Raw genomic sequence first — 21,960 nt, forward strand, 5'->3', positions numbered from 1 at the left:
CTGTGATACAATTAAGGTTACTACATCTGTATTTATGTTTGGAGCATTAATTCTAAAATTCAGCACTGTGGCATGTCAAATCCTAACAGCATGTAATATACTCACAGTTCTGCATGCCGGTTCCAGCTTTCATCATGTGACCCCACTTATATTAGATTTTCATACTTACAGTCACAAGTCAACTAGCTTTTCTTCCTTGTTCTCTCAATGAAGTAGGGGCTGGAGTATCTCACTAAATATTGAGAGAATTAAGAACAGCATCTAGTCGGCAGGTGACTGTTAAGTGTGCAAATTGCATATGAGAGATCTCTTAATGACTACTCAAACCACTTAAAGGGGTTGTCCGGGACTTTTATATTGATGGCCTATCCTTATCTGATTGGTGGAGTGTGTGACATCTGGCACCCCTGCCGATCAGCTGTTCCCGGTGTCGGCCGTATGTCCTGAGCTGGGATTCCAGCTCACCAGTCTTGCAGTACAATCCTCCTCCAGGTGCATGGGCAATGATCAAATATTGATGACGTATCGTAAGAATATGCCATCAATATAGACGTCCCAGGCAAACTCTTTAAAGAGAACCTGTCAGCACGATTTTGTAATGCAAAGACATTGTAATTACTGCTATAATACTGATTACATTGATACCTTTGGTGAAGAAATCCGCTTTGTCATTCTTCTTTAATCATTATCTGAAATTTTCTGCTAATTAGATTTCGGTGTACCGAGGCTGAAGTGTGCACTTGGTCTTCTCCTCCCTGTCTGTGATTCCCTGCCCCTTGCCTGTCTCCTCTATTTGAAGAGGAGATTTCAAACTGAGGAGGTAGGTTACTATAAAAGCAGTGACCTGTTATTCAAAGACCAGATGCTGGTGGAGGGGCCGGGGAATCACAGACAAGGAGAAGACCCTGTGTATAGTACGGCCCCTGTGCACCGCAGTCTAATTAGTAGAAAACTTCAAACGGTGATTAAACAATAACCACAAAGCAGATTTCTTCACCAACGGTATCAATATAATATTTATTACTGCGCAATTACAGCCATGTCTTTACTTTACATTACAAAATCATGCTGACTGGTTCTCTTTAAGCTGTGTATAGAAGGAGGTGCAAAAGTCAATTTTTGCCCCTGGTGCAGGAAAACCTAGATTGGCCTTTGGTTACATGTGGATGGCAGGGTTTCTGGCAGGATTTGTGCAAGTGCATTTGATTATATAAAACCGCCATGTGTAAATATTCCTTAGAGACTGCAGATTATATCACATAGCTGTGAAAAACAAGTCACATCTATACTGTAATTCAAAAGAATTTGTCTCAACATGATAAATGGTTACAATTTCAAAGTGAATGTAATGACAAGCATCTTTGCAATTTACCTTCTATTAAAAATCCTCTCTGTCCTCAAGAATGGAACGATTTTTAAAGGGGTTGTCACCTTTCAGCAAATGTTTTCTTGTAAGTTCCATTAGCAGTAGAAAAACAAACCGTGCTTCTCCCCCTCTCACCAGGTCCAGTGCTGAGTCTCTGTTGCTGCCCCAGTGCCTGTGCTCTCTGCAATGCTGACATCACTTGGACTGCACACCAACCAATCAGTGAGCTCAGTGGCTCTGAGCAGCTGGTGCTGCGTACATCGGCAATGCTGCTGAGCTCAGTTATTATTTGCTGCTCTGTCACAATGACATCAGCGCTGTAGAAACAACAGATACCATGAGCTGCGGTGGAGACTCAGCTCCTGTCCTGGGCAGTGTGAGTAAAGCACTGTTTGTTTTTTCACTGCTAATGGAGCTTATAGGAAAAACGTTTCTGAAATTAATTATATTTGCATCTTTGCAGTGTATCAGAGGTTGCTGGTTGGCAGCCAAGGAGAGCAGCGCTTTCCATCTCTTTGCTCTACAGCCTACAAGTGCTGCTCTGTAGCTGGTCAGATGGCTGGATCTGAAGCTTCAGTGTAGGCCTCCGATGCTACAGAAGCAAACCTGCCTCTGCTTGCAGCATGGGGGGGCACATAGTTCAGATCAGCGGTTCATCCATGTTTCCAGACTGAACTGTCAATCATCAGGAGCGTACCACCCTGCGCCTCTTGGATTTCTACTTGCTGGGAGCGGTGCGCTCCTGAATGATTTTGAGAAAACCCATGTGAGCAGGATGAAGAAGATGGCCAAATTGTTCACATCAGTTGTCTGACCTCAGATTCCCCAAAGAGAACAGTTATCGCTAAAAGATGTAGAGGTGTTTTTATCCCTGTGGTAATAACAGATTTTAATTCTCAGTAGCGCTCCTTAGTTGTAGCATAAAGGTAATGAAAAGAAATAGTCCTTGTGATGAGGGGGCTGTTTTCATCCTAAGAGGTCCGTGCCTCACAGGTTTCATCAACTTTGACATCATGGCTGTCACTGATTGATTGTACATATATTTTTTATATCTTTTGTCCTGAAAATTACTCCTTAGTCACATAAGTATTGGGTTCATTTTGTCTGATTTGCTAATCTTCACTTTTTGTCCAAAACATGAAAATGTAGTAAGAAAGTTTTTGTGTTTGTTGTCAGCTTGTTTAGTCCTTGAAAAGACTCTGCATCAGGTGTTTGCTACCTCATCTGAGAGCAGCGTGATGTGGGGGCAAAGACCCTGATTCCAGCGATGTGTCACTTACTGGGCTGCTTGCTGTAGTTTTGATAAAACTTAGTTTTATTAACAAGAGATTATCACTGCGAGGACTAGTAAGCTTGTAGCATAGAATCATAGAATGGTAGAGTTGGAAGGGACCTCCTGGGTCATCTGGTCCAACCCCCTGCTCAAAGCAGTATTCACTAGATCATCTCAGACAGATGTCTGTCCAGCCTCTGTTTGAAGACTTCCATTGAAGGGGAACTCACCACCTCTCGTGGCAGCCTGTTCCACTCATTAATCACCCTAACTGTCAAAAAGTTTTTTCTAATATCTAATCTGTGTCTCCTCCCATTTAGTTTCATCCCATTGCTTCTAGTCTTTCCTTGTGCAAATGAGAATAAAGATGATCCTTCTACAATGTGACAGCCCTTGACATATTTGTAGACAGCTATTAAGTCTCCTCTCAGTCTTCTTTTTTGCAAGCTAAACATTCCCAAATCCTGCAACCGTTCCTCATAGGACATGGTTTGCAGACCAGTCACCATTCTGGTCGCTCTTCTCTGAACTTGCTCCAGTTTGTCTATGTCTTTTTTAAAATGTGGTGCCCAAAACTGTACACAGTATTCCAGATGAGGTCTGACCAAAGAGGAGTAAAGACCGATAATGACTTCACGTGATCTAGACTGTATGCTTCTGTTAATACATCCCAGAATTGTATTTGCCTTTTTTGCTGCTGCATCACACTGTTGACTCATGTTCAGTCTATGATCTATTAGTATACCTAAGTCTTTTTCACATGTACTGTTGCTTAGCTCTATTCCTCCCATTCTGTATATGCTTTTTTCATTTTTATTGCCCAGATGTAGTACTTTGCATTTTTCCCTGTTAAAAACCATTCTGTTGGTTGCTGCCCACTGCTCCAGTTTATTTAGGTCTTTTTGAATCCTCTCTCTCTCTTCTCTAGTATTAGCTATCCCTCCTAGCTTTGTGTCATCAGCAAATTTAATCAGTTTACCCTCAATTCCTTCATCTAAATCATTGATAAAGATGTTGAACAATACAGGTCCCAGGACGGAGCCCTGTGGTACCCCACTTGAGACATTCATCCAGCTGGATGTGAAGCCATTTACAACCACCCTTTGAGTCCGATCACTAAGCCAGTTATGAATCCACCTAACAGTTGCCTGATCCATTGCATACTTGGTCATTTTTTCAATAAGGATGGTGTGAGATACTTTGTCAAATGCTTTGCTGAAGTCAAGATATACTATATCTACAGCATTTCCCTGATCCACCCAGTCAGTGATTCTGTCATAGAAGGAAATTAAGTTAGTCTGACATGACTTGTTAGTTACAAACCCATGCTGACTCTGGTTAATCACTTCATTCTTATCCATGTACTTACATACATGTTGTTTAATAATTTGTTCAAAGATCTTTCCTGGTATAGAAGTCAGACTCACCGGCCTATAGTTCCCTGGGTCCACCTTCTTCCCCTTTTTGAAGATAGGAACAACATTTGCTCTTCTCCAGTCTTCTGGGACTTCTCCTGTTCTCCAAGAATTTTCAAAGATTATGGAGAGTGGTTCTAAAATTTCTTCTACGATCTCCTTCAGTACTCTGGGGTGTAATTCATCTGGACCTGGAGACTTGAACTCATTTTTGTTAGCTAAATATTCCCTCACAATCTTTCTGTTTACAGATAACTTGGATTCCTCTATTCCTTTAAAAGGACAGTGAAGATCAGTTGATGTTACATTTTCCTTGATATATATATAGTCCTTGATAATCATGAGCGCCATCTATCCCCGCTATACACCACTGGTTGGCAGTTTTCTGCCTATGCATAGTATAGTCAGAAAGCTGGTAATCAATGTTGTTGTTGGGGGTTATATAGAACTCTTTTGGTTCCCCCCACACACTTTTGCTAGTGGAGAGCACTGGTTGCGGCCATGATGCAGTTTTTGCTGCAATCACAGTAACGCGCTCATTTTCCAAAGATGTTGCGGTTCTACCACAATCGCTACAAAACCGTGTAAATGCAGCCTTATACCCAAGTGACTCACTAATCTCATCAGGCACCTAAACGGAAGCTCTCACCAGAAAATAACATATGGTTTGCACAGATTTTTGTGGTAATTGTATTTTTTTTATTATTGACATTGTTTTTTTTTTTCATATCACAATCCATATTAAAAAATATAAAAGAAATCTCGCAATTTTCACACTGACCACTTGGGCTTTTTTTTACATATCTTATTGTTTCAGGAAGAAAAAAACATCTACATAGTCTACATAGGATGTATGAGTCTAAAATAACCACAGTGTGAAAATTGCAAGGTTACGAACTTTGTATTTTAATAAAGATCGTGATATGAAAAAAAAAGAATTGAAAAAAATGTTTTGTACCACAAAAACCTGAAGGAAGCAATCGGCCATTTTTTGATGATAGCTTCCCTGTAGAGGGTGTGATTCAGGAAATGAAACCTAGTGATCACAGCTGTCAGCAGAGGATCCATAGGGTCCAGGAATAAGTAATTGGATTCTTGTGAACCCTTCATTTCCAGGGATAGATTCAACATTAAAGGGATTGTCCAATACTGGACAATCTCTTATTACTGGGCACAGGGAGATGAAAAAAATAAATAGATCTTAACCTCCCTGACCATGGAAGCTCCACCGCTGGGATAACCATCCAGCAGGGGCACAGCATGACGCCTGCAGTGCACTTTGTGGAAGAAACTGTCTACTTTTTATAATTCTCACCTCCCTGAGATCATTAATAAGGCTTTTTTCACTAGTGGACAACACTTTTAAACCTACAAAAAAAGATAAAAAGAAATTCCAATAGTGTTAGTATGACAATTGAACCTTCTGTGTTTCTTTTCCTAAACTGAGTAATTTTATGTGTTTTAGTTGATCGACCTCCTCTGGAGACATCGCGATATGTCCATGTGCCACCCAAACAGTCAGACAAGTTGGGGTTTGATGAGGTGAGTTCTTCTTTATTATCCACAGTGTTCACTTTTTTTTGTAACCAAGCACTAAAAATGAAAACCAAATTGTATTATCATGACAAACGAAACAAGCTTGTCTTTAATACTTTCAAAAGGCTGAACTAAAGCTGGTGACACTGCAATGAGTAGAGCACTTTATATGCATAACTCAATATAAGGCTAGGGTCACACCAACGTATTTTCTCTGATCCGAGAGAATCGAGCAAATTATGCTAATCACGCTTGGATCACACTCTGCTCAGTGTTTGAACAGAGTATGCTCATAGTGTGATCCGATTTTCTTGAATGAGAAGAAGATGGGAAATAAAAATTTCTCCATCTTTTCCATTGTGTCAGTCCATGAAAATCAGCCTGCACTCACATGTCATTGAAGTGCAGGCCGATGTTTCCCCTGAATCATTGACTTGCATGACCAAGTACAATCCAATAATCTGATCACATTCGGGCATGCTGCGATTTTTTCCTAGGACTGGCTTGGACATGTGCATGGCCCCATAGATTAACATTGGTCCGAGTGCAATCCGATGTTTTGTCAGATCGCACTCGGACCGAAAATCTCCCTAAGGGTCTCCTATCGCAGTCTAGAAGAGGACTGTCAATTCCCTGTCTTGCCTGTTTAGTGCTTACTTTTATGCCCCATTAAACAAGGATTTTCTTTGTTATTACTCTGTGCTATGCTAATCCTTCCAGAAATATATCAATACAATGACAGCTGGGTGTTTCCATTCCCATTATCAAAGGTGTGTCTTTACACAGTTAGCACTGAATGGACATTGTCACACTGTCTAGGGATACTGTCATGGCTTGGTTTGGGGATTCGATCTGGTGACCTGTTGCTGCGTGGTCAGTTCCCCTGCTTGCTGAGCTATTGCCATTTCTTCTCTGTCCAAATGCTGATGTTATCTATTGTCTTTGTTTTCCTGTTTTGGTTTACTCGTTCATGTGTTTCTCATTTTCCTATTTTGGTTTGCCCTATCACATTCTAGGTGGGATTTTATATCTTCACCCTTCACTGCACTTCCGTGCTGGCTATACCTCTTGGTGGATTTATGTTCAGGAGTTTCAGCTCTTCAGCTAAGGGTACCAAAATGCTCACCTAAATGCTTCTGGCACTTCCATAAATCATGTTAAACCTATCAGAGAAGGAAGCCAATACCACTAAAATTTCAACAAATCTTTAATAACAAATATGCAGGCAAATCACACAAAATTATAAAAACTGTGAGATTAATGCAGTTGTTACTACACTCACAGACTATATGAACTAACCATTTCACTAGTAATTTATTAGATAAGACACATAATGTAATAAAGGACAAAGTCCTAAAACTTGATGTGTAACAATCCTGGATCAATACACAACTGTTCTCAAAAAATCAAAAATAGCTACCATATGCACAAAAGGACAGTATTAATATAGCATCTAAATACTATTAGCACCACTAATTGAACAGATTAAGTATATGGTATAAGTAAATACTAGGTTTCTTTAACAGATACATGCTTTGCCAAGTGGGTAAAGTGCATACAGTGCAAAACAGGGCTGTGGAGTCGGAGCCCGTTTTGGTGGAGTCTGTATAAAATGGACCGACTCCGACTCCTAAAATATATAATAAATTGGGTACAGTAATTCAATGCAGCTTGTGGGGAATATTTTTTCATAAGAATTTGGGAATGTTGTGAAATGTCCTATAAATGTCTGTCCTATTCCTGATCTAAGGGTCTAGACTTTTAGCTGAGATGAATCTGTGCTACAATAAATTCATCACTTAAACATGAGCCATGTATGAGGGAGCCGGAGTCATGGAAATTGAGGAGTCGCAGGTTTCGCTTAACGACTCCACAGCTCTGGTGCATAAAGGACCAAAGTCTCAAATGCTATACAAGTTTTATATCTTAGGAAAAATTTAAAGCTGTAAGAGGGGGACCAGGACGGTCATGCGCCTCTTTCCCTTTTTGTGAATGTATTGTTCTACTCTGTGTTTATATATGAATATGTAAATGTATATTGTCTTAAGTTAGTTACAGGGACAGTATATGTTAGGAGTGGATGTTATATTAGATTAGGAATTGGGTACAGTGCAGTGGTGGGCACAATAGTTTAGGATAGAAATAGTTAATATATTTAGTAATAGCTCCAGTGTAGAAGGAGCCGGGGTAGTAACAGAGTAGTTTGCCCAGCAACTAACAGAGACGGTTGATGATTGGTCCAGTTGAAAAAGGGGGAGGAGTTTGGGCCAGAGGAGAGAAACGGTTATTCCTGTCAGGATGCAGTTGAGTCTGAGCAGTTGTTGCTGTGGGAGGAAGACTGAGGAGAAGCTCGGGGCCCTGGGGGCTGAAGGTCAATAGACATACAGACGGATGATTGGAAAACAGTTAGGCAGCTTGGGGAACGATAAAGTGGACAACTCTGAGGAAAATTCCCTAAACGTCCGAGGTCTGCGGCCTGTAGAAGGACTGATGGAGCCAGCCTTCACTAATCCCAAGATGGGGAGAACGGGCGGGGACATACCTGAGGAGAGTAGGACCGTGTTCTGGGAAGCTGTGGTACCGGGGAAACTAACTCTGAGGACAGGACAGGAAGGGACAGAAGAGAGGATGAAAACTGTAACGGAGATGTCCAAAAAGACTGTGTCTGTGACTAAAACTGAAAAAAACACCCTGTACCCCTTACATAATTGGCGTAGTCGGCAGGATTCAAACCTGCACGGGGCGTAGTGGGGAGGGACTGCAGTTGTTGTGGTATATGCTCACCCTGACCGCCCACAAATACAAGATAATGTCCCGGTTGTCTGGTGATTTGCATGTAGTGTACAACATACAGTTTCCCAGGAAATCTCCATTTTGTTCAGGAGTTCAGTTGTTGCAGGCAAATAATCACTTTCAGACTCTCTTTGATATAACGTAACTTTACTAAACTCCATTTGTTCCATTTTAATCACAGACACAGTCTTTTTGGACATCTCCGTTACAGTTTTCATCCTCTCTTCTGACCCTTCCTGTCCTGTCCTCAGAGTTAGTTTCCCCAGTACCACAGCTTTCCAGAACACGGTCCTACTCTCCTCAGGTATGTCCCTGCCCGTTCTCCCCATCTTGGGATTAGTGAAGGCTGGCTCCATCAGTCCTTCTACAGGCCATAGACCTTCGACGTTTAGGGAATTTTCCTCAGAGTTGTCCACTTTATCGTTCCCCAGCTGCCTAACTGTTTTCCAATCATCCGTCTGTATGTCTATTGACCTTCAGCCCCCCAGGGCCCTGAGCTTCTCCTCAGTATTCCTCCAGCAAAGACTTAACGTTACCAACAGCAACAACTGCTCTGACTCCACCCATTCCTGACAGGAATAACCGTTTCTCTCCTCTGGCCCAAACGCCTCCCTCTTTTTCAACTGGACCAATCATCAACCGTCTCTGTTAGTTGCTGGGCAAACTACTCTGTTACTACCCCGGCTCCTTCTACACTGGAGCTATTACTAAATACATTAACTATTTCTATCCTAAACTATTGTGACCACCACTGCACTGTACCCAATTCCTAATCTAATATACCATCCACTCCTAACATATACTGTCCCGGTAACTAACATTAGACAATAGACATTTACATATACATATATAAACACAGAGTAGAACAATACATTCACAAAAGGGAAAGAGGCGCATGACCGTCCCGTTCTCCCTCTTACAAAGCGGTAAACACGTACTCCAGAATTATATAGCCACAGACAAGTGTGGACATACCATTAGTGGTTCAAATCTCTAGCAGCAGCTCTATATTACAGTGCAGAGCATAGTGCAAAAAACAACACAGCAAAGTGCAGAGACACATCAATACCTTGTTGTGATAAAACACTAGAGACACAGGGAAAAAAGAATATATACATACATACAGTACAGACCAAAAGTTTGGACACGCCTTCTCATTTAAAGATTTTTCTGTATGTTCTTGATTATCGAAATTGTACATTCTCACTGAAGACATCAGAACTATGAATTAACACATGTGGAATTATATACTTAACAAAAAAGTGTGAAACAACTGAAAATATATCTTATATTCTAGGTTCTTCAAAGTAGCCACCTTTTGCTTTGATGACTGTGTAGCACCCCGAGGGCTCGGCTGCTACAGGGGTATTGCACCTCAAACCAGAGGTGTGATATTCCACTTCCGGGTAAGGATGGAGTGTGGACCAGGGCTCGGTTAGCTGCATGCACCACACACACCCCATTTCCGAGGGACAGCTCAACGGTGCTCCCACAGAAGTGCAGGCACGACAGCATCTGTCCCTGGCTGGAGTGGGGAGGGGAAAGTACACCCAGTGGTGTAGGAGCAGATAGGGGTGGGTCTCTGGGCATAGGTAGGAGCCCATTGGTTGCTAGTCACCTGGGCTCGGGTGTTAGAAGGAGGTATATAAGGTGGGCACCATCTTAGGACAAGGTCCAGTTCAGTGCAGTCTGTGAGGAGAGCAGACAGGGAGCAGCAGCTCAGGCTGGGTGCTGCTCCAGAGGCAGGCCTAGAGAAGAGGCCGGAGCCTGAGAGGAGAAGGAGAAGTAGGAACTGGAACTGGAACAGAAAGGAGATAAGGAACAGCACATTAAGAGAGGTCCAGAGACACGAAGGAAGAAGGAACCCCATAGGCCCAGGAGATTTCGGGTGAAGGGTTGGCAGAGCAGGGTACCGGAACCCAAATTGGTGGAGGCAACAGATTCCTCAGCCAAAGACCGGAGGTCGTGACCACATCTTGGTGCGACCCCTCACTACATCCACCAGGAAAGCATACCACATAGGGTCAGGGAAACCGGAGATAGGTTTCGCCAAGAGAAGGCCCGAGGGAGCTGGACAAAGGTGGGTCACTGGTGAGGACGGCCAGAGAAGGGAAGAGAAGGGTGCCCTGTGCCACGCTCTGGAATTGCCTGGGAGTTGGTCGAGCCCCTTGCCTGGTGGACGCAGCACGGCTTGGGCAGTCATCGCCTGCAGGATTGACACGAATAACAACTGTGAGTAAAGCATTGGAAACTGCAACCCCACGTCTCTGTGCTTCTTCACCGCACCAGCACTACTGGTGCTGGGACACTCGCGCACCATCACTCCCATCATCCACTCTAGCTGCCCTGAGGCAATACTTCTCCCGTGGGGAGTTATCCCATACTTGGCTGCGCATACAACATCAGCCTCAGCGGTCTGCAGCGCAGCGGCGGTCCCCACTGACCGCAATCCACGGGTGGCGTAGTCGGACATTTGTCACATTACTAAGACTGCCACTGGTTTGACCGCCCTGGGCACGGACCAGGTCACAGCCACGGAGGAATACAACCCCCAGCGATCCGGCTCCGGGTATCCCCTGCACAGCACAGGCCCAGGGGGCGCGTCAACTTTGGCGTAGTCGGCAGGATCTTTACCAACCCGCCACAAGCGGGTATTGCGTGCCTGAAGAAGATTGTACATGTACCTTGAAGAGAAGTCTCCCGACATTTACAGAAGTTTCCCGCCATCTGGAGCCGATTCCCGCCATCAGACGCCATCTTGGACCGTTTCCCGCCATCTTCATCCGTTTTTCCCGCCCTGGCAGAGCGGACGCCATTATGTGCGCACCAAAAGACAGCAGGAAGCCGCCTCCCATCGTGGGCCAGGTCCCAGAATGGCGCCAAAGAAGGAGCCCGCCCCCACCAGCCATGAATGCAGCAGTGGAGATGTCCATCAACGTGGGGGGGCTGCCCCTAAAGGTGATTGTCAGCAGATGCCCCCAAGACCACCCCCCATGGGGGCGGATAGGAAAGAAAACTGTGGGGCCGGGCGCGGCCTGGATAAGTCTGGACCTGCTGCACCCGGAGATGGAGGGAGCAACGAACCCCACCAGCACCCTGGCCCGCAGCCTGCTGCAAGCGGAGCCACCTTGCAGCCTGACAGAGTTGCTGGCCCAGCTGCCTAGAGACCCGGACTGCGCACGAGCTACGCTAGAGGACCTAAACCAGAGGATGGTCCGGGCGCAGCGAGATGTGTTTGCCGGGTGGAAGGAGGAGTTGGCCCGGCAGCACGAAAACAGCCAGCGGAGGACCCTGCAAGGACCGACCAGCGCGCCTGCCGCTGAGCGCGGTGAAGAAGGACTGGCGGTGGCAGACGACTCCGCGGAGGAGGCCGTCAAGACCAAAGCAGGTAACGGGGACGACACCACCCCAAGCCCTGAGGCCGCAAGCCTGCCTCCACCCTCCGCTGCGGGACCCGAAGCCCCGGGGACCGTACCTGGCACCACACCTCCACCGCCGCCAGCTAGGCCTCAGGCTGCAAGCGTCGCTGACACGCCCCGCCCTGCGCTGTGCCCTCTGAACACGGGCGCCGTAAAGCAGGAGACGTCACAGTCCGGGACGCAGGGCCTAGTACACCCGGGCGCCGCTGCCCCACCAGCGTCCCCTACCGTGACTGTGCCATCCCCGGGCGCGACCATCAGACGACCACCGGCCTGGTCGCAAGGCCAAGTGCCCTCGGGCTCTGCTCCCCAAAGGGGGTCCCGTGCCATACCACCCCTGGGCACGGATCTCTTCGCCCAGCATACGGGCCTAGATGGAATGCCCCTGGTGTGGCCGGCCGAACTGACCAGCGGTCAGCCCTGGAGAGTTCCACCCCCGCGTGAGCCTCTGATACCGGCTCTGGAGCCCGCGGAAGTCGCCCAGCCCGCACTACAAGAAACACAGGCGGACGCAGATTGTCACCTGGATTGCTGCTGTCAACAGCTGGCCACCTATGAAAGGGAGCGGCGGCAGAGGCGCATCAGGGAGGAGCGACTCCAAGCCCGGAGCGCAGAGCAGAAGAGGAGAGCCCGTCAGGACTCCCAAGCCATCCGCGGTCCCCGAGCCACCGGGACCGTAGTAAAGTTCCAGCTGGAGCACGCCTGGGGCTTCATCAGAGACCCGGAGGCTGACACCGACGTCTTCGTCACAAGAAGGGACGTCGAAAGCCACTTGCCAGAGGGACAGCACGGCCGTGACCTGTACCCCGGCGACGTGGTCACCTACACCCGGCACAAGGGCGCAAAGGAACTGTACGCCCTCCATGTCCACCATCTAACGGAGGAGGAACTGCGGTACCGCCCAGACATGGACTACCCTGAGGGTCCGGACGGACCTGAAGACTACCCGGAAGAGCGAGGAGGACACCGTTACCAGTGAATGGTAAAGTGGAACTGTACATAGTTACCCGTAGGGGTATGAGAACTGTTACTGAAGTGGAGTGTGGTCCCCGTTGGGACTAATGTGGACTGTTACCTGTGTGCCCCTAATCCCTAACCAGGCTGAGGACTGTGAGCAGCCATTCCCCTATCCCCACTGGCCGAGGACTGAGAGCGGCCAATCCCTTGTAAATAGTTGAGCTTCTTAAAGCGCCCCCTACTGGCTTTATACAAAAACTGCAACGTCTACCTCAAGATTAGCTGGACTGTTGCACCTTTACCTGGTCGCAAGTTGCACAGCGGCCAGAACTCAAGAATATGTTTTGAAAATGTTTTACTTGAAAATGTCTAATGTGAAAAGTCTATGTGCTGCTAAAATAGAAATGCCAAAGTTTATATAGTGTTTTATAAAAGAGTTCCGGTGGCATTAGCAAGATGGTTTATAATGTTTTATACCAGTAACGTTAAAAAAAAAAAAAGGAGAAGAGTACCTCCCATAAAGGGATGAGTTTTGGGTTAATGTCTTATATGTGAATGCATTCTAAAATTTTGTATGTTTAAATTGTTTTGCTCTATTCCAGCCCGAGGACGTGCTGTGATTTACCAGGGGGGAATGTAGCACCCCGAGGGCTCGGCTGCTACAGGGGTATTGCACCTCAAACCAGAGGTGTGATATTCCACTCCCGGGTAAGGATGGAGTGTGGACCAGGACTCGGTTAGCTGCATGCACCACACACACCCCATTTCCGAGGGACAGCTCAACGGTGCTCCCACAGAAGTGCAGGCACGACAGCATCTGTCCCTGGCTGGAGTGGGGAGGGGAAAGTACACCCAGTGGTGTAGGAGCAGATAGGGGTGGGTCTCTGGGCATAGGTAGGAGCCCATTGGTTGCTAGTCACCTGGGCTCGGGTGTTAGAAGGAGGTATATAAGGTGGGCACCATCTTAGGACAGGGTCCAGTTCAGTGCAGTCTGTGAGGAGAGCAGACAGGGAGCAGCAGCTCAGGCTGGGTGCTGCTCCAGAGGCAGGCCTAGAGAAGAGGCCAGAGCCTGAGAGGAGAAGGAGAAGTAGGAACTGGAACTGGAACAGAAAGGAGATAAGGAACAGCACATTAAGAGAGGTCCAGAGACACGAAGGAAGAAGGAACCCCATAGGCCCAGGAGATTGCAGGTGAAGGGTTGGCAGAGCAGGGTACCGGAACCCAAATTGGTGAAGGCAACAGATTCCTCAGCCAAAGACCGGAGGTCGTGGCCACATCTTGGTGCGACCCTTCACTACATCCACCAGGAAAGCATACCACATAGGGTCAGGGAAACCGGAGATAGGTTTCGCTAAGAGAAGGCCCCAGGGAGCTGGACAAAGGTGGGTCACTGGTGAGGACGGCCAAAGAAGGGAAGAGAAGGGAGCCCTGTGCCACGCTCTGGAATTGCCTGGGAGTTGGTCGAGCCCCTTGCCTGGTGGACGCAGCACGGCTTGGGCAGTCACCGCCTGCAGGATTGACACGAATAACAACTGTGAGTAAAGCATTGGAAACTGCAACCCCACGTCTCTGTGCTTCTTCACCGCACCAGCACTACTGGCGCTGGGACACTCGCGCACCATCACTCCCATCATCCACTCTAGCTGCCCTGAGGCAATACTTCTCCCGTGGGGAGTTATCCCATACTTGGCTGCGCATACAACATCAGCCTCAGCGGTCTGCAGCGCAGCGGCGGTCCCCACTGACCGCAATCCACGGGTGGCGTAGTCGGACATTTGTCACATTACTAAGACTGCCACTGGTTTGACCGCCCTGGGCACGGACCAGGTCACAGCCACGGAGGAATACAACCCCCAGCGATCCGGCTCCGGGTATCCCCTGCACAGCACAGGCCCAGGGGGCGCGTCAACTGCTTTGCACACTCTTGGCATTCTCTTGATGAGCTTCAAGAGTTAGTCACCGGAAATGGTCTTCCAACAATCTTGAAGGAGTTCCCAGAGATGCTTAGCACTTGTTGGCCCTTTTGCCTTCACTCTGCGGTCCAGCTCACCCCAAACCCTCTCGATTGGGTTCAGGTCTGGTGACTGTGGAGGCCAGGTCATCTGGTGTAGCACCCCATCACTCTCCTTCTTGGTCAAATAGCCCTTACATAGCCTGGAGGTGTGTTTGAGGTCATTGTCCTGTTGAAAAATAAATGATGGTCCAACTAAACGCAAACCGGATGGAATAGCATGCCGCTGCAAGATGCTGTGGTAGCCATGCTGGTTCAGTATGCCTTCAATTTTGAATAAATCCCCAACAGTGTCACCAGCAAAGCACCCCCACTCCATCACACCTCCTGTAGAGATGTGTCTGCTGCTAGAACTCTGTGTGGCATTGACCTGGTCTCTAATCTGAGCTGCTGTTAACCTGTGATTTCTGAGGCTGGTGACTCGGATAAACTTATCCTCAGAAGCAGAGGTGACTCTTGGTCTTCCTTTCCTGGGGCGGCCCTCATGTGAGCCAGTTTCTTTGTAGCGCTTGATGGTTTTTGCAACTGCACTTGGGGACACTTTCAAAGTTTGCCCAATTTTTCGGACTGACTGACCTTCATTTCTTAAAGTAATGATGGCTACTCGTTTTTCTTTACTTAGCTGTTTTTTTCTTGCCATAATACAAATTCTAACAGTCTATTCAGTAGGACTATCAGCTGTGTATCCACCAGACTTCTGCACAACACAACTGATGGTCCCAACCCCATTTATAAGGCAAGAAATCCCACTTATTAAACCTGACAGGGCACACCTGTGAAGTGAAAACCATTTCCGGTGACTACCTCTTGAAGCTCATCAAAAGAATGCCAAGAGTGTGCAAAGCAGTCATCAAAGCAAAAGGTGGCTACTTTAAAGAACCAAGAATATAAGACATATTTTCAGTTGTTTCACACTTTTTTGTTAAGTATATAATTCCACATGTGTTAATTCATAGTTTTGATGCCTTCAGTGTGAATGTACAATTTTGAAAGTCATGAAAATTCAGAAAAATCTTTAAATGAGAAGGTGTGTCCAAACTTTTGGTCTGTAGTGTATATATTTCTACCGTGTTAGCCAGTAGATAGAAAAATATTTAGATTTGAGAGTCCTCAATGATTGATACCTTTTAATAGCTAACTGAAAAGATGGTAACAAATTGCAAGCTTTCGAGACTACTCAGGCCTCTTCATCAGGCATAGTATAACCCAAAATCTGAAGAGTCACATATTTATACACAATAGGGCACAGAAATAATGTAATAGATGAAACATGTGATGAAAACCAGAGCTATTACTATGGGAGAGATAAACATTTCTGGCTGTAAATATTTTAGCAGTTCATAGGTAAGGACTGTGAAAGTTTTATTGTTTGATTCAGAGAGAAAGGAGAGTCTCGGAATATAAACTAATAGTGACCTCTGACACCTTCAGAGCAGGAATGAATGTGTCGCATGGATTTATGTCATTCTACATCAACTAAGGAATGTGCCCATCAGACTTTTGGGGTCATCACAACATTGAACCCAACAATAAAACTTTCACAGTCATATTGTGTATAAATATGTGACTCTTCAGATTTTGGATTATACTAGCCTGATGAAGAGACCTGAGTAGTCTCGAAAGCTTGCAATCTGTTACCATCTTTTTAGTTAGCCATTAAAAGGTATCAACCTCTGAGGACTCTCAAATCGAAATATTTACACTAGAGACAGTAATTAACTTCATGAAAGATTGGGTTACATAGTGACTTGGCAGTGTCAAAGGTCAGAGAAGCTGGAGGGGCAGCTTCAGGGTTAACCTGTAAAATGTATCAGAGCTAGTAGGTAATAAAACCATTCCAAGGATTCCAGGGCAGGAATGTCAGGCCACTAATTGAAGAGCTGCTGTTCACAGTCTTGCACTAATTGGCCCCAGGTGTTTCCTGGCTAAATGAGAAGACTGAAAACTCAAGGCTCTTTCTTCCTCCAGATCAAAAGATTCATTCACAGTTTGATCATTTGTCTACACGCAGAAAACATTCAAGGCCACAAGTTCCTCAGAGAACCTTGTAGCTTCATTGTTATACTGCAGAGAGATGGAGTCTTTTTCTTTTACTTGCCTGAAAGGAGCATCTAACATAATATAAAAGTTGATGGTTAGCTTTTTGGGGACTTCCTCATACTGCACAGCTGATTTAGCTGTCCTTTTGTGTAGTTGTGACAAAAACACTGTGATCACAAGGGGTTACAATTTTCACTTTAGAAGGTTAGATTGGGAATCACTTGCAGTGGGGTTAGACCACTGGGACCCTGAGCATTCCCAAGATGTTTTAAATCCAGAGAACAGGGCTCTTCAGCCTTATAGTGAATGCAGCAAAGGTGCACATTCTTAGCCTCAGATCCATTTTTTATCAATGGGACTGCCAGAGGAAGCTGAATACTGTGCTCAGCTTTCTCCTATGGACAAAGGCCAATGGCCAAAGAATTGAGCAGAGGCCGAGCTTGCGTACCTTAAAGGGGTTTTCCCACGAACGAAAGTTAATTTTAATCAATAGATTTTGGACTCTAGATCACTAGAGCGCACTGATGCCTCCTAATCCTGACTAGCTTCAGCACACTGTTTACTAGCTTGATATCAGCGGTGGTCTGTCTCCTAGGCAACAATCTGTAACCAAAAGAAAAAAATAGTGTTAATATCTCAAGAACGGCTGCTAATTTTAATAGTCAGTAAATTGTGTTTACTGACTATATTTATATATATATATATATATATATATATATATATATATATATATATATATATAAATAAGTGTTTGTTTTAGCAAGCACTATCCAACAACACACATATATGAACATGGGAATAACCTTTATAGTAGTGATTTCCTTTACATTTTTATAGTTGGTAAAAAGGCTTAGCCTGTCAGATAAAAATATTGTAGGCTTCCATAAGTAAAACTCTCAGACTACAGGCTATAGTTGGTTTTCAGGTTGTCTAGAGGTCACTTACTGCTGGCTCCATAAGTACAGTCTATAGTCACAAGAAAGGATGACACGGTGGTCTTCAAATTTTACAGCAGACAAGTTAAAGGGGTATTCTCATGTTATGAAATTGGTATTGTTAGTGAAAAAGCATGAAAATAAGCAAGTTGGCTATTGACTTGGCTCAGTGGTTAGCACTGTAGTCCTGCAGCTCTGGGGTCCTGGGTTCAAATCCCACCAATGACAACATCTGCAAGGAGTTTGTATGTTCTCCCTGTGGGTTTCCTCTGGGTTTTCTGGTTTCCTCCCACACTCCAAAGACATACCGATAGGGAATCTAGATTGTGAGCCCCAATGGGGACAGTGCCCATAATGTCTGTAAAGCGCTGTGGACTTACTGATATAAGTGAGTAAAATAAATTGACTTGCTTTTTTATCTACTGTCTTTGTTTTGCTATGAAAGTTTTTTATGGCAACAGATTACCACAACAAACTTCACTGTTCGCTGTTGTCGCAACTCGCTAGTTACACCAACAGCTTAGCACAATTTGCTGGGCTCCTTTTAGAAGCTCCCATTCACTTCTATGAGAGTTATGCAAACAATGTAAGGCAGTTGTGCTTAGCCGTTTTTGTAGCCCACTTCTTGTGGCCTGGACCTATGGTCATACCTATGTCTGCGATGAAAGACAAATAACTTACTGTGACATGTTTAGAATAATGGTCACCCAGAAGTCCTGTGCATTCTCCTCTACAGTCTGCATCTTTCAATATGTGTGCAAAAGATTTACCATTTAATACATATGATACTGGTATTGATAATGGTTTCCTTGCAGGTTTTCATGATTAATCTGAAACGTCGTCAAGATCGTCGAGTCCGGATGCTTCGTAGTCTGTATGAACTACAAATCCAGGCCAAGACGTTTGATGCAGTGGATGGCAAGTGAGTCTATAACCCCAAATTAGTGCTGTAACTGTAATTCCATTTTATTGTTGGAACATTCTCTGTGTCAGAATTGTCTCTATATAATGAATATTGCACTGTTATGTCAGTGTGTAAAAGCCGTGTTTGGATATCACTCTATTCCATTATCAGCTTTCATTCCTTAGTACCTCATTACAACCGAGAAACATTACTATTACTTTTATTATTATGTAGTTGTAATAATCTCAAGTATGCCACTATAACTGAGCTAGAATGACTGGGGAGAATACAATACGCAATGTAATGTCACTAGGTACTGTATAGTATACAAAGAAATATACTTTAAAGGAATCTGTCAGAAGGTTGCTATGTAATCTGAGAGCGCCATGATGTAGGAGAAGAGACCATGATACCAGCAATGTGTCACTTACTGTACTGTGTTTTGCTGTTTCAATACAATCAGTGTTTTATCAGCAGAAGATTATCACTACGTGACAAGCTTCCTTGTGCATCCTAGTCCAACCACGCCCCCAGCAATGATTGGAAGCTTTCTGTGACTATACAGTGTAAACAAAAAGCTGATAATCAGTGGTATCATCGGGGCTATACACAGAAAACCCTGATTCTGTCATAACTGCTGCACCCAGAAATCGAAGCGATGCATCGCAGGAATCAGGGTCTATGTCCCTAGCTCATGCTGCTGTCAGAACTTGCTGACAGATTCCCTCAGCATATACATTTGCTCACTAAGAACTTACACTCATTGGATTTATCAGTTTAATAATCTTCAATATAAAGCTAACACTGTATTAAATGTAATCACTGGTCCATTTACTGATTCCAGTCATCGATACAAAAATGGTCCCATTTGTAAAATATCAAAGGAGATTTAGTAAACTGAATTTGTGCCAGTAAAACTGTCTTTGATGACTTCCATCATATTTATTATTGCACAACACTTTCTGCACCTTACTTGACAAAGGGTTGTAGCTTCAGGAAGTGGCACGATTTTCCAGAACACTGTCGCGTTCTAACATACAACCCTCTGCGCTGACATTGATTGGCACAAAGTAAGCCATCTAATAGGTGATGTAAACTAAGTGTTGCTCACTTGTCCCGGCCATGCCTGGCTCCCTTCTCCTGTCTCCAGGTGAAATCTTCTGACATCACCACTGTAGACCTTTTAAAGCCAGCTCTGACAGAGATCAGATGATAATATAATAACCCCTTCACGACCTATGACGTTTTGGTACGTCATAGGTCGTGTCCCGGTATTTGATTCCGGCGCTGAGCCCACATCTTTTCATGTGCCCCTAACAGCTGCGGGTGGAATCACGATCCAGTGTCAATCTCTTACAGCGGCATTTAACATGGCTGTGGCGGAAGCGCGACACAAACCCCTCCCATTGACGCCCTTGTCACGTGATCGCAGAGCGCCAATGGGAGTCTGTAGAAGACCACCGTGCTTGTCACTGCCAGTCTGCTATGAACGCGAACCAATGGCCGGCGTTCATAGCAGATGATCATTTCTGCTACACGATCAGCGATCAGGAGATTGCAGCTTCTATTGCAGCAAGTAAAAAGAAAATGTTTGTAAAAATATTTTAAAAATAAAAAAAAATAAAAGTTTAAATCACCCCCCTTTTGCCCCATTCAAAATAAAACAACTAAAAAAATCAAAAATTCACATGTTTGGTATCGCTGCTTTCAGAATTGCCAATCTATCAAAATATGAAAAGAATTCATCCGAATGGTAAACGGCGTAACGAGAGAAAAAATCAAAACGCCAGAAGTACGCTTTTTTGATCGCCGCAACTTTGCAATAAAATGCAATAACAGGCAATCAAAACATCGTATCTACCCCAAAATGGTATCAATAAAATCATCAGCTCGGCACGCAAAAAATTAAGCCGTCACCTGGCCCAAGATCTTGAAAAATGGAAGTGCTATGGGTCTCGGAAAATGGCGCTTTTTTTTTTTACAAACTTTGTTTTTTTTTCACTACTTAAATAAAAAAGAACCTGTACATGTTTGATATCTATGAACTCATAATGAGCCTTAATTAGCCTGTTAGGGTTATGCCTTGTTCACAATCATCGCTAGGAAAGGCCAGGTGATGCTAATTTCCCGGCTTTTTAAAATCCCAGCCTCCGCTAACCTTGTGCCAAAAAACAGCAGCTATGGGTTCTTCTAAGCAGCTGGTGGAGGCCCAGCTAGAGAGGCAAATCAGAACCCCTGCTTGACTGCAAAAGACCTTTAGAAAGATTTAACAGACTTTGTAGTTGTGGTACATTGTTCTACTGTTCAGAGACACCTGCATAAGTATGACCTTCATGGAAGAGTCATCAGAAAAAAACCTCTCCTGCGTCCTCACCATAAAATTCAGCTTCGGAACTATGCAAAAGAACATCTAAACAAGCCTTATGCAATTTGGAAATAAGTCCTCTGGATCTATGAGGTTAAGATAGAACTCTTTGGCCACAATGATCAGAGGTATGTGTGAAGAAAAAGGGCACAGAATTTCAGGAAAAGAACATCTCACCAACCATTAAGCATGGGAGTGGATCATTCATGCTTTGGGGTTGTTTTGCAGCCAATGGCACATGGAACATTTCACGGGTAGAGGGAAGAATGGATTCAATGAAGTTTCAACAAATTCTTGATGCAAGCATAACACAATCTGTAAAAAGGTGAAGTTGAAAAGAGGATGGCTTCTACAAATGGATAATGATCCTAAACACACGTCAAAATCCACAATAGACTACCGCAAAAGGCGCAAGCTGAAGGTTTTAGAAGAATTTTCCAAGGAAGAATGAATGAAAATCCCTCAAACAAGAAACTCTTGGCTATTACAAAAAGCGTTTACAAGCTGTGCCCAAACTTTTGCATCTGCCCATTTTCTTTTTTGTATTTTTAAAATGTAAAAGATGAAAATATATATATTTTTGCCTAAAATAAAAAAGGAAATATGTCATCTTTAACTTTAGGCCTTTTAGAGTTCATTTCATCTTCAGCTTGCTTAACTGTTCACAATACCAGTAATTTTAACCAGGAGTTCCCAAACATTTACATGGCACTAAATATACAGAAGATCTATCTGGACTTTTTATGCAACTTGCTTTAAGCTAATGGGAGATCGTTCAGGCTGTGTGTGACCTTTCAGCCTATTTTGGTGCACTGGCTCAATCTCTTACTTACACCTCCAACTCCTCAACCCCTGCCACAACCACCTTCACTTCTGGGACATCATGCTTGGGAAACATGTTCACATTTGCTTGCTACTGACCATTTTGATGGTGACTCTAGGGCTT

At 44.6% G+C, this 21,960-nt stretch overlaps 1 protein-coding gene across 1 annotated transcript in view; it reads left to right on the plus strand.

Annotated features, from left to right (window-relative positions):
* COLGALT2 (collagen beta(1-O)galactosyltransferase 2) overlaps positions 1 to 21,960 on the plus strand; it is a 229,492-nt gene that overhangs the window by 139,616 nt on the left and 67,916 nt on the right. The window contains exons 7-8 of the mRNA XM_073642973.1: positions 5,520 to 5,596; positions 18,561 to 18,667. Coding sequence (XP_073499074.1) covers positions 5,520 to 5,596; positions 18,561 to 18,667 — 184 coding nt within the window. The remainder of the gene's footprint in view (positions 1 to 5,519; positions 5,597 to 18,560; positions 18,668 to 21,960) is intronic.

This window comes from Phyllobates terribilis, unplaced genomic scaffold, assembly GCF_046119375.1.
Source record: "Phyllobates terribilis strain yellow unplaced genomic scaffold, ASM4611937v1 Scaffold_8__6_contigs__length_399053987, whole genome shotgun sequence".
In the NCBI taxonomy this organism is placed as follows: Eukaryota; Metazoa; Chordata; class Amphibia; order Anura; family Dendrobatidae; genus Phyllobates; species Phyllobates terribilis.